The following is a 13,586-nucleotide window of genomic DNA, read 5'->3' on the forward strand; positions in this document are numbered from 1 at the left end:
CACCCAATTTATGGGCTCACCCAAGCTGCTTTTCCATATGAATGGTTGGTCTCCTAAATCCTATCAAACAAGCCAACAGCTGGCTTCAGTGAGTCTTACTGGCAGCCAGTCACAGCTTGGCTTCACCTTGGTCTCTCCAACCCCAGCAGAAGCAGCACATGCCCCAAGCAAAATATAGGTGGGGGCTGATCTTGGCCTGTACTACCTGGGAACCCCAGGGCCAAAGCACCCAGTGCACAGCTACTGATCACACTGGAGCACCACCACCCTGCCTCTGCATAGTTGATCTTCCACGGAGGACAAAGGTTGGTGGTCAGGTCAGTGATCACAACCAACCCTTGCAGCTCACTGCCCTGAGTAAATCCCTCCCACTGACCTACCAACAGCAACCAAGGATCAACTACAACAGAGTGTACTCAGCCCACAAGAAGGGTGCACCTCAAGTACCCAGGTTATGGGGTTGGGGAGGCTGTGCCACAGGGCCCTACATGACAACTATTACATTGGGCCACACTACCAAGACAGAGTCAAAGCACCTCTACCTAATACATAGAAACAAATACAGGGAGGCTGCAGAAACAAAATGAAGAAACATGCCCCAAATGAAAAAACATCAAAACTCCAGAAAAAGCTAAATAAAATGGAGATAAGCAATCTTCAGATGCAGAGCTCAAAACACTGTTTATAAAAGGAACTTCGTGAGGATCTCAACAGCATAAAAAAGATTCAGTTAGAAATGAAGGAAACAGGCTGACAGTGACCAGAGGGGAGAGGGGAGGGAATTTCAGGGGAAATAAGGGATTTAGAGGAACCTATATAAAGGATACATGGACAACAACTGAGAAGGGTGGAAATGGGAGGGAGGGGGAAGGATGGGGGGGTGGGATGGGATGGGAGTAATAGACAGAAAACTGTACTTGAAAAATAATTAAATAAAAAAATTTGAAAAAAAAAAAAGAAATGAAGGATATACTAACTGAAACGAACAATTTACAGGGGAATCAAATTGATTTAGAACATAAGGAAACAAAAAGCTACCACGCAGAACAAAAGAACCCCCTGCAAAATGACAGTATCAAGAGTCTCTGGGACAACATAAAGAGTCCCAACATTCACCTCATGGGGTGCCAGGAGAGCAAATTAGAAATCTAGCTCAAAAAAGTGAAAACTTCTCTAAGTTGGTGAAGGAAATAGACATGCAAGTACAGGAAGCACAGTCCCAATTATGATGGATGCAAAGAGGCCATTCTGAGACCCATTATTAAAATCCAAGGTTTCACCTAATCCTTGTAAGTTAGTTACCAGTTGGTTGCCACATTGAGGTAGGGGGAGTGGCAAATGGGTGAAGAAATGAGGGGATTAAGGACAAATAGGTAGTTACAGAATAGTCCCAGGGATGTAAAAGTACAGTAAAGAAATGGAGTAGCCAAAGAAAGTATCTGCATGGCCCATGGATATGAACAGTGGTGCAGGGACTGCCTGAGTGGGGGAAGGGGGAACAGTCAGGACAACTGTAATAGTATAATTAAGAAAATTTTAAAAATTTTAAAAATTTTAAAGAGACTAAAATTGGGGAGTAAACATTTTCTACAGTGTTTCAAATTATCTTTCCAATATTTATTTACAAAAGATATAAAACTGCATAGGAAAAAACCTGGGAGGTACCACCTTAAGTGCTCAATCACCAATGAGACACACATTCTAAGGACACAACATCATGTATTAAAGCCTATCAAAAATGCAAACCTGAATCAAATTGAAGACAGAAAAACCCAGATCTGTGGACCCTCTAAAAAACTAACCTGTAAGTCTTCAAAAACCTTAACATTATAAGAGGCCAGAAGCACTGGGCAGACACTGAACCCCCTCACCATGGCCAAGCCTTAGCTAACTGCTGTCTTGGGCTTGTCTTACACAAAAACACTCCATATGATATCAGTTTTATTATTTTATTATATATACTTTATAAAAATTCCAAACACAAGCATCTCCCCCAACCCACCAATAAGGGTGTTCATATCTTTCTTAAGACAGATCTGGTCATTTTCTAGAGTAAGCCTAATTAGTTTTTATACCCTTAAGATACTTCACTCCTCAAATATTTACATCCCAACTACAAAAATGGGATACAGAAAGATAAATGGTATGTTCTTGCTCTTGTTTTAATAGACATTTAAGATAACTAAAGAACTATGAGGATAGTAAGACAGGGAAGTTACCTAATTAAGGAATGGAATGTCTGTTACCTGTACCAAGTAGTTATTTGCTGTAATTGACACCTACTCTAAAACAACTGGTTTGTAGGGACACAGGCACATGAAACTGTGAGACTACATGTGCCAGGCAATTCTTTATACTTGTTTGCAGAAGGCACATATTTCCTGCACTTTTTTTTAAGCGTCAGTTAGTCTTTCTTAATAATTAAAAACAAATTATAGCAGAACCCAGTTTTAGATTCTGCCCACTTTGAACTATTAAATGCGTAAGGAAAAGATTAGTTATGTCTAAGTAGCATGTAATAGAAATATTTTTAAACCAACATGGTTAAGTGTTAAGATTTTTAGAAATCAAAATATTTATTAACATAATTTTAAACTAAAGTCAAAGGTAATAAATCTTCTGTGGTGATGATTTAAGTGCAAGTGATGCTGGCTTTCACATTCATATCCTTCATCCAGAGAAAAGGCAGATCAGTTGTTCTTGAACAAGTCAATGCAGCTCTGCAAGAGGGTGACATTGTTCTGGAAGAAAACAAGTCAAAGTAGACCAATGAATCACTCTAAGAGCCCAAGACTTCCTACAGATCTGTAAAAACTAAACGCAAACCCACCAACCTGGTTTTTCACAAGACAGATGAAGGCAGCCAAACTGGGTCAGTGCTTTTCTTCATTAAATCGTAACTGAACCACAACCTACACTCCTCCTCACCCCAATTTCATGTTGGAAAGTTCCTCTCCCTCAGAGGGTCTGGGCCTGCTCACACCTCAAGAGCTACTGCTTGCTTCTCCAGCACCTCCATCCTCCCCAGCCCCAGGTTTGCCCCCAGTGCAGTCATATCAACTCTGCTTACTGTGAATTAACCTAACCACTACATAAAAAAGTTTTTTGAAGGTGAAGGCCTTGGGAAGACTGGATAAAAAGTCACTAAAAATTAGTTCTGGGTGAGATTTTTAGATGAGATAAATGCTAAGTATTTACGTAGGACTTTTGCACAAATTGCCTTACGAAGTTCTCACTTTAGAAGAATTCAGAAAACTCAGAACATGAAGAAAATTATGTATATATAATACTTTAAAACTCCAACTTAAAAGAACTTGGACTTAAGAGACAAGTGAATAAACACATCCACACAAATGTTCTAAGTCTTCTTGCTTGAACCAATGCTGATAGCCAGTGACAGTTCCCTCCTTCTCCAAGAGCTGACCCACTTGCCCTGGACCAGAGAGCACTCTCAGGGGGGACCAATCTCAGGTGCACCCAGGAACCACTCAAAAAGCCATCCCAACAAGTTCTGAGTGCATCAGTCTGGTCATCAAGAAGTCTTCAAAACTCCCTAGTAGATTCTAATGTGCACCCAGCATTGAGAACCAAGGTTTTCCAACTTTCTGGGTAAAATTAAGTTAGGCATCAAATAATACAAGGAAGTGTTCTTCCTTTCTAAACCAAAACGAGTATCAGAGGACATTTAGCAAAACTAGAAGACAATTTACTTTAAAAAATGTTTTCCATGAAAACTACAGATAATTAAGAGCTATAATGATATGATAGATGTGTTAAATTAAAACAGGTTCTTCAAAATGTGCTCTACAGGACTTTTGAGGTAGGGTAGCCACCATCAAGAATGCCTTCCCAAAAGCAGTATTTCACCAAGACATAAATTCTGTTCTGCAGAATACTGTTTTAACAAGCGGCTCCCACTTACACTACAAGGGATTAAAACCACACAGCAACTCCAACCTGCCTAATGGACATTGGGATAATGAATTGGGGAAAAAAAACTTTTTAAAGTATCTTATTTCTTTATTTCTAGAGCAAGGGAAAGGGAGGGAGAGCAACGTCAATGCATGGTTGCTTCTTGCACACCCTCAAACTTGGGGCGGCGGGTGGGGGGGGCTGGTCCACAACCCAGGCATGGGCCCTGACTGGGAATCAAACCAGCAAACCTTTGATTCACAAGCCAGCACTCAGCCCACTGAGCCACACCAGCCAGAGTTTTAAAAAATATTTTATTTAGGGGAAAAAAACTTTTTAAAAAGCTAAAATAGTGCTGGCTTAACTTGAATACTTACCCTAGCATGCTTTATTTCCAGTTCAGACATTTCAATTAGATTCTTTCTAAATGCTGCCACTCTCTTTCGCTTGAAATTGTTTAGTTCTACAAGAGAAAGTTTACCAAAAAAAAAGTTGAACAATTTTCATCTTTAACTTCCAAATATCATTATAAATATATTTCCCAAGCTTTGAAGCACCATCATATTTTCTCAGATTTTTATAGACATTTTCCATGTATTATGCTTTATTATTTTAAGAAATGCAAAAAAGAAAGAAAGAAAAGAAAAAGACTTGTGCAGTGTATAGAAAAGGTGCTGTGACTGAGCAAACATGTCAAAAGTGATCTGTGAAGTTTCTTGATATTATTGCCCTTTTGGCCATATAATTTTTTGCTGTGGAGCTGTCTTATGCACTGAAAGATGTTTAGCAGCACCCCTGGCTCCTACCACTAGAAGCCAATAGTGGGAGATAGCCAACATACTAAAAATTTCCAAATCAATAAAGGCATTGGTGAAAATGAAAAATGTGCGTTTTATATTACAGAAAAAAAAATGTAACAGACTTTTTTGGCCAACCCAATAATAGATAATGGGTTGGGGAGGTGATAAGCCATACACACATCAACCAACAGATTTTTTTCAAGGATTTTTTTTAAAACTTTGAAAGCCTTCCCTAGCTCCAGCTGGCACTTCAGGCACTTAAGAGAAAAGTTATCCTTCTGCCTATACAGCACTGTCCAACAGAAATATAATGCAAGCAGCCACATTAAAAAGTAAAAACTCAAAAAAATTTTAGTGGTGTGTTAATGGCCATACCTTGGATATACTAGACTGAATGGGTCTCCCCGGATGTCAAGATAAGCTCTCCTTCTTCCTCTAAGGTCTGCACACAGGACCAGTACTCTACACTAACCCGTCTGTCTCCCCACACCACTCACTGTTTTACTGTGCTCCTTCAACTGACTCATATCAATTCAGCCACAAATCTTANAAAAAAAAAAAAGAAAAGAAAAAGACTTGTGCAGTCTATAGAAAAGGTGCTGTGACTGAGCAAACATGTCAAAAGTGGTCTGTGAAGTTTCTTGATACTATTGACCTTTTGGCCACATAATTTTTTGCTGTGGAGCTGTCTTATGCACTGAAAGATGTTTAGCAGCACCCCTGGCTCCTACCACTAGAAGCCAATAGTGGGAGATAGCCAACATACTCAAAATTTCCGAATCAATAAAGGCATTGGTGAAAATGAAAAATGTGCGTTTTATATTACAGAAAAAAAATGTAACAGACTTTTTTGGCCAACCCAATAATAGATAATGGGTTGGGGAGGTGATAAGCCACACACACATCAACCAACAGATTTTTTTCAAGGATTTTTTTTAAAACTTTGAAAGCCTTCCCTAGCTCCAGCTGGCACTTCAGGCACTTAAGAGAAAAGTTATCCTCCTGCCTATACAGCACTGTCCAACAAAAATATAATGCAAGCAGCCACATTAAAAGGTAAAAACTCAAAAAAATTTTAGTGGTGTGTTAATGGCCATACCTTGGATATACTAGACTGAATGGGTCTCCCCGGATGTCAAGATAAGCTCTCCTTCTTCCTCTAAGGTCTGCACACAGGACCAGTACTCTACACTAACCCGTCTGTCTCCCCACACCACTCACTGTTTTACTGTGCTCCTTCAACTGACTCATATCAATTCAGCCACAAATCTTACAAAGAACTGGGACCAAAAACAAGACAAACAGGTTGACTCATTATTCTTTGAATCATCTAGAATACTGTACTCTGAAATATCATACAACCAGGCTTACAATTTGAATAAAGAGAATAAAAATAACAACACAGGAACTAACCTCAGGCAATACGGACAGGCCTAAAGTGGCACTATTTTAAAACATTCATTTTTTTCTTAATATTCTCCAAAACTCCCAAAGTCACTAAACTCTGGCTTATATAATAATGTATGGTTTTCAGCATACTTTTGAAAAAATTTTTATTTATTGATTTTAGAGAAAGGGAAGAGAGGAGGAGAGAGAAAGAAACATCAGTTTATTGTTCCACGTGTTTATGCATTCACTGGTTGATTCTTGTTATGTGTCCTGACCAACGACTGAACCCACAACCTTGGGGTATTGGGATGATGCTCTAACCAACTCATCTACCCAGACAGGGTTCACCTCAGTAGTTTTGAAGTGTGTTCTTTTCCTTATAAATTTAAATTAGCTGCTTAAAGGGGGACAGGCAAAAATTTAAGAACAGGGCAACAGGCAGAGGTTCTTTTGAAAAAATCCAGAAAATAGCCATGTAAGCATGCCTCCCTGCCATCTACAAAGCTTTTATACAGAGAAGCTCTGGTCCTTACCATTAAGGCATCACAATCCTGAAAAGAGTTAAGACAAAGGAATAAAATTCCACTGTTCACAGCTATTATCAGAACATTTCCAAATATGCCTAGATTTTGAAACTACAGGGGAAAACGTTTTGGAAAAAGTCTTAATATGAGACTGGGATTCCTCATGGGAAAACCTGAGCTTTGAGGGAGTAGGAAATTGTTTTGAGAGTAATCACTATAATTATATTTGTTCTAAAAGACACATTCTTTACTTTTTGTTCTGGCATGGTCCATAGCCTCTAAGAACTACAGGGCAGTGAGATCCCTTAAGGAAATGACTATATATTACACTCTTGGTTCAATGAAAATGGTGCACCATCTCCTCCTAAAACTAAGCTATATTAAAAAGGAATTCCCATTCCGGGAATGGGAAAAAGCAAGAAAAAAACTCTGCAGATATGTACTGGAATTCAGTCATCATCACCGACTCATGATTCCTGAAGGAGTAGAGAGAAGCAAAGTTCATGTGCACACACCCCTATACTTCCTTGCTGTCAGCAGAAGGCTTAGATGCAGGAACTCCCCAGGAGCAATGAGCATATTTAGCACCCCATCTTGTTATTAATTCCTTAAGTAAAAAGAACCTGGGCTCCTTCAAGAAACAGCAGTTTCTAGGGCTGGAATAGAAAAGGTGTAAAATTAGCATAAACCACGAAACTGCTCAAAATAGAGGGCATGTCACAAGAACATGTCAGCTTAAAGGCACTCCTCACTGGCTGGGTTTGAACAATTTGAGCTCCAAAATGTATCAGTATAATAATAAATGTTAAAACTATTTTCTAAAATGGGAACCCATGATTCTAATAAAGGTAAGAAAAAAATAAGAGAAAAATGGGAGGCTTGTGTTTAAAGGATGTCAAGTGCTAATCTGGGAAGGGAATGCCAGAACTGGGGGATGGGGAAAGTTGCCTTCCTGCAATCACCAGAGTCAAGGTTGGCTCAGGCAAGAACCATCAAATAGGTGACATTTTGGGGAAAAGTCTGATATGCATAGTCTTAAACAGTCTCCCCATAAAGTGCTAATTAGTGGCATGAGAAAAAAATTAACTACACAATGGAGAAATCCAAAATTACTTAACTAGCTAATCAAAATTAACACCACAAAACTTTGAAATTGCTTACAGGAAGATGGACAGAACATACCCTCAGATACCACATCCTAAAAAGGACACTTTATTTATATAGAATTCTGTTGGAAATGCATCAGTGGGATCTAGTCATGAGGAAACAGACCAACCAAAAATAAGCAACGAATCTACTTGTACAAGAGATTAGTCTCCAAGAGGACAAAAATGTTATTTTTTTTTTAAAAAGAGGTTGAGAAGGGTTCCTTTCAAATTAAAGGAGACAGGAGGGTGTGATAACTAAATGCAGTCCTAACTGGAGGACATTACTAAGACAAAGTAAGAATGTAAGTTGTGTTATACTGTATTGAAGTTTACCAAAGTTAGTGAATGTACTTGGCAGTAAGAGAAATACAGTTTTTCAGGGGAGCGGAGACAAGCCACAATATATAAAATTTTATCTTAAATGCTTATAAAAAACCCAATGCATTTATAAAAACTCACAATGGAGCACGTTTTGCAAGTGACAAAGCAAAAATAACAATAATAAAATAAAATAAAAACAAACTGTGGATATAGACCCCAAGTAAAGAATGTAAGTATGGTATTCTTTGCACTATTTGTGCAACTTTTCTCTGTAAGGTTAAAATCATTTACAAATAAAAAGTAAAGAGGGGCCCTGCTCAACCTTCTTTTGCAGATTCAGAAAGCTGTTCAAATTTCTGGCAGCATTCCTGCTGGTGTGCTTCAGCCAACTTGACATCTTTGCTTTTTAACCGGGCCTTATCCAATGCTTTGTTTGAGTTCTCATAGTCAATGAGGGCTTTGGTACGTCTGTATAAGAGATCCTGAGAAGAAAAATAAGAGATACAACTTGGTAGTTAAAATATCCCAAATACTATGGTGCTAATGCACTAACTGAAATGTTAGCAAGAATCTAATCTACTTCTACAACTCCCTCTCCGTCACTAGTTTTTTAAATCTCGACATTAGACTGGGAACAACTCTCACAGCACTACTGAGTACTTTTTTTCATATGATAAAATAAAAAAACCAACAGTGAAAACAGAAAGATTTCTTTTTCCAGAAAGTAATTTCAGAAAATTAACCACTGTGTGTTACATACAACATGTGCAGTTACTGCAGGGTGAGTCAAACGATGGGAACAGAATGCAAGTAGGAATGAGGTAGTAAGAATATCCTTATAACCCTAACCGGAAAATCCTGCCTTTAGGGGCAGGGTCTACCCTGAGGCTCTTACAGCAAAGCAGATGTTACCTTATTACCTAAAACAGAAAGTTAGAGTGCATGTATGACAAATACATGAACTTCAATTATGTCCACTTTTGTGTATACGCAAAAAACTTGTTTATCATCTGCACTTAAATCCATTATAAAGATGTACTCAGCAAGTGTGTAAAAACAAAAATCCGAAGACAAAGGAAACAACATGCCAAAAGACTAAAGTAAAACCAAAATATGGAGAAAATAATTAATTTCTACACCCTGATGGCACCTTCCTGTTATATTATTTTCCCTAGTTTTATGTTGCCTGATTCAGCATGTTTTGCAATACATAATTCAAACGTGTTTGTTCAGGACTGTGTAGACAGTGTAGAATCACACGCATGTGCCTGCAGAAGAACAGAACTTAAGAACTAAGAGGCTAATTTCCTGTAAACGCTGGATTTACAGAAGACCCAGAAAAACTTCCTGACCAAGGAACAAGTCACCCATGAACCTACTGCTTGGTACAAGCCACTCTCAAACAACAAACTCGCTACTTAACTCTGGCTGAACTTCTCACTCCTTGCCCATAAATACAATTTGCCCCAAACCCTCACCACTCAAATGTAGTGACTGCTACAGCGTGTGTTTTCCAAACTGCAATTCCTTTGCTATTCCTCAATAAACTGAATTTCTAGTAACTCAAGCTTGGTCAGTTTACACTTCTATTTAGGTCCACATCACTCATGCAAACGACGCTGATAAATTCCTATCTTCCTTCACTTGTAACAAAAAGAATACATCTCTAACGCCAGATCTCCTATGGGATCATGACAAGGCAGACAGAAAGAACTTACTTTAGCAGCCTCAATGTTGAGCATGTAATATCGAAGGAGCTCTGTCATCTTTAAATCTTCATCTGAGGAGACTCGACTCTCTATTTTCTATTAAAATAAAGGTCACCATCATCTAAGCAGAAATCCACAGGTTATAAAATATAAAATGAAGACCAACATAAAAATTCTTACCCTAAGCTTTTCAAATAGCTCAGCAACCTTCAATAGGTACCTGAAATATATACATGATTTTAGTTTAAGGTCTTGAATCATGTACGACATATGATCTTATCAATACTCCAAGACATGAATGGATAAATTCTGGAGTCCTAGCCATTGGTGCTTCAGAATTAATTTATCAGACTACTGCTTTTATCATAGTTTACCCAATCTAGTAGATAAGATGATCATAAAATTGAGCACATTTAAAGTGCCACAGTCATGGGTCTCAACCTCTCCTGGTGCCCCTTCAGCCATTTTGCCATGCAGAACTTGTATCCTTAGTTCTTACCCAATGCCAAACTTGTGCTAACCAGTGTCAGGCTCTAATGAACCACAACCATGTGTACCCCAAAGCCATAAATATGTACTATTTCACCTTGGTTCTGCCATCAGTTGACTTCCACCTACAAATCAGAAATACTACCTTCTGTTGTAACAAGCCTAGGTGTTACATAGGACACTGTCTCACACCAAAAATAGGCAGGACAGAGAAACCGAAAAATCCAAATTAAAAAGAGGCTCAAGATCAGATGGGTCATTACACTATCCTTATGACCACTTTAATTAAATTTTTTCAAGTCAGTCCACGCTGTTGTCAGGTAAAGTGGCAAGCACCATGATGCCAGAGACCACACAGGCAAATTTCAAAGACAGCTCCAAGATTAAAATAATCAAAAAGAAATGGAGACATCTAATAAATCCTTGACAGAAATAAAGGCTTTAAGAAACAGCCACATGTTTGCCCTGAGTCCTCTACAAAGTAGTCTGTGTTCAGAAAGGGAGATTTGAGTTGCTAGAGACTATCTACCCTTGATGAACTTGTGCTCAAGAACAGAACTGAAACTATACAGTCATTACTCATTATACTTTTAATTATACAACCTAGTCATTTTCGATTACAGAATTATGGGAAAAGTTTTTCCAACAGAAACTTACTTTTTGATGACTGTGGGCTCTTCTAAAGCCAGGCTATGCAGGCAGGCTGCAGTTTGGATATAGTCATCTGCAACATCTGCAGAAACAAGCGCAGCTCTTTTTATATAAACAAAGTTGGCACTATTAACAAAGCTATGTGGCTAGTAGGTGAATGGTATTTACTTTTATGAGATCTGGTCATTTTGTCAGCTTTTGCACATGAATCCTTGATCCTATTATAATAGTTAATGAGGAAATTCTTCTCTTGCTCAAAGAAGTCATCTACCTCCTAAAAGAGAAAAAATAAAACTTAAGAGGCAAAACTTTAAAAAATATGAATGTATATTCTGTATTAGAAGAAACATTAAAAAAATAAGTTTATGTGTAAGGTTCATCTCTATAGACCAAATGCAAATTGACAAGATACCATTTCATTCATACCCAAGACTAGCAAAAATCCAGTGTTGGCAGGAAATGTCAACAGAGAACCATTCTGAAGAGCCATTTAGCAATGTCCTGTATTATTCCAGATAGCCTAGTATCTAGAGATTCTGCAAGAGCAACAGTACTGCCTAGTGCATTGCTTGGTAACTAATTAGGGGTGCCACATTCGTGTCTGAGTTTGTGTGTATGTAGAAAAGGAATGAATCTGGTCGCTTTCACACTGAGAGGCAATACTGGAATCTGGTGGGCACCAGCCAGGGACACTACAGGACAGTCCCACACACCTTAAACTGCGCCAATGAGATCATCAAAGAGCTCCCGAATTTCTGACAATGCCCCCTGTAGTTAGCACCTATATTCTGGGATCCTTACACTCAAACCCCAAGTAACAAAGTTAGGCAGCAAATAGTAGCTATTATGGTAACACAGTTAAAAAGGAGGTGAGGGGACTGAGGAATTAAGAAATAAATCAGTGCATCTAAAACAAAAGTATCTGTGAAATTCTTTAAGTCCAGCATGCAAATAAAAATCTGGTGCCTTAACTGCACCAGATAATTACATGCCAAGTGCTCAACTGTCATGTTTGGTGCTACCAAAATGGACAGTACAATTCTGGAAAATGAAATGAAATACTACTCTTGTAGCTAATTTTTTAAAAAAAATTTTTCTACAGAAAAGGAGAAGACAAATAAGACTTAAGTGTAGAAGGGTTCTTATTCCCTCTCCAGGGACAAAAAGGGTATTTTGGGAAGAAAAGTGATTATTCAACAAGTAGATGAAAACAATCAAAATCTGAAAACAATGACTACATTTCTGAGAAGTTAATTTGTTTCACAAATCTTTTTTGAAGAAATAAAAGGTCACCTACCCACACGAAGTCAAAAATTTTCTTCAGCAGCTAAGACCACTTACCTTAACTCCAGAAAAAAGGACTTCATCAGCACTTTTCACCACATTTTTGAAAAAACCACCAAACATCTCTTTGGTATTTTTCCGCCTAACACTCAGCTGAAAAAAGATAATTCCAAAAGAATAGTTTATGGTACATGTATTTTTCTAGATTTAGTGCTAAATACATTCCAAGTAACACTGTTTACTAATATAAACACACACAAAGATTTAAGACAAATTCCATCTTAACCACCAGATCTAAAATAAGGAATGAATCTAATAAATACAGGTAAGAATTGTCAAAGTGTGACTTAGGAGATATTTTGAAAACTGGAAACCAAGTCTTAATGGCTTTTTAATCCTTGTAAAATTACTGTTTCTATGTTCTTTATCAAACTTCACTGGTTAGAAAACAGAAAATTTCTAAACCAGGGCTTGTCTCATACATATTAACAGAAACATTAAAACACACACACACACACACACGTGTCTTTGTCAATAAAAAAGTAGCCAAGCCCTGACAGTGTGGCTCAGTGGGCTGGGGGTTTTCCTATGGACTGAAAAGTCACTGGTTCTATTCCCAGCTGAGGCACATACCTGGGCTGCAGGCCCAGCTAGGGGCCTGAGAGAGGCAAATGACCAAACTTTGTCTCATCCTCCCCCCACTTCTCCCTCTCCTAAGTAAATAAATAAACAAATAAATAAATAAATAAAATCTTAAAAAAAAAAAAAAAAGGTGACCAAGAAGAAAAATGTGCATCAATTTCAGTTTCTTCTAACAATCCTAAACCTAACAGAGAGAAAACTAGTCTTCAGAAGGGGAAAAAAGGTCAAAATCTTTTAAGGAGCCTTAAAAAAAAAAGTCTTACATACTTATCTACTGGAGAGAAGAAATGGCATCTACAGAAAGTTTCCACTGAGTTGGAAAGCAATTCAGAACTTTAAAAGTTAATTTTGCAGAAAATACATCAAGTATATTTTTAAAGTAAAGTCTTATACATTTTACTAGGTCATGAAAATGAATTAAAAAATGCCTTACATCCTGATCATATTCCAGGAATACATGAAAGTTTCGATCTTTTCTGAGAACAGGGTGAGAAGAGAGCCGCTGAAGAAAGACTTCATGGGAGGATACAGTCTTCTTAAAGACAGCGAGGTATTCACTAAAAGAGAAGCATTTAGTTGGCACCACTCAACTAGCAACCACTACTGCACCCAGTTATCATGGTTCCACTCATGCCACTAAGCAAAATACCTGAAAATGACCTAAACCTTTTGATATTACTTTATAACCATTTAAGTAATAAGGTAGCTGTCATTCTG

At 38.0% G+C, this 13,586-nt stretch overlaps 1 protein-coding gene across 1 annotated transcript in view; it reads right to left on the bottom strand.

The window, feature by feature from the left end:
- Nucleotides 1-1,935: 1,935 nt before the first annotated feature.
- SNX5 (sorting nexin 5) overlaps nt 1,936-13,586 on the bottom strand; it is a 29,226-nt gene continuing 17,575 nt past the window's right edge. Inside the window, exons 6-14 of the mRNA XM_037070954.1 lie at nt 13,303-13,426; nt 12,285-12,380; nt 11,112-11,217; nt 10,950-11,025; nt 9,984-10,023; nt 9,813-9,899; nt 8,417-8,576; nt 4,290-4,375; nt 1,936-2,741 (exon numbers count right to left, since the gene is read on the bottom strand). Coding sequence (XP_036926849.1) covers nt 2,691-2,741; nt 4,290-4,375; nt 8,417-8,576; nt 9,813-9,899; nt 9,984-10,023; nt 10,950-11,025; nt 11,112-11,217; nt 12,285-12,380; nt 13,303-13,426 — 826 coding nt within the window. The 3' untranslated portion in view covers nt 1,936-2,690. The remainder of the gene's footprint in view (nt 2,742-4,289; nt 4,376-8,416; nt 8,577-9,812; nt 9,900-9,983; nt 10,024-10,949; nt 11,026-11,111; nt 11,218-12,284; nt 12,381-13,302; nt 13,427-13,586) is intronic.

Source organism: Sturnira hondurensis, unplaced genomic scaffold (genome assembly GCF_014824575.4).
Source record: "Sturnira hondurensis isolate 20B ecotype Veracruz unplaced genomic scaffold, ASM1482457v3 Scaffold0019186, whole genome shotgun sequence".
Classification (NCBI taxonomy): Eukaryota; Metazoa; Chordata; class Mammalia; order Chiroptera; family Phyllostomidae; genus Sturnira; species Sturnira hondurensis.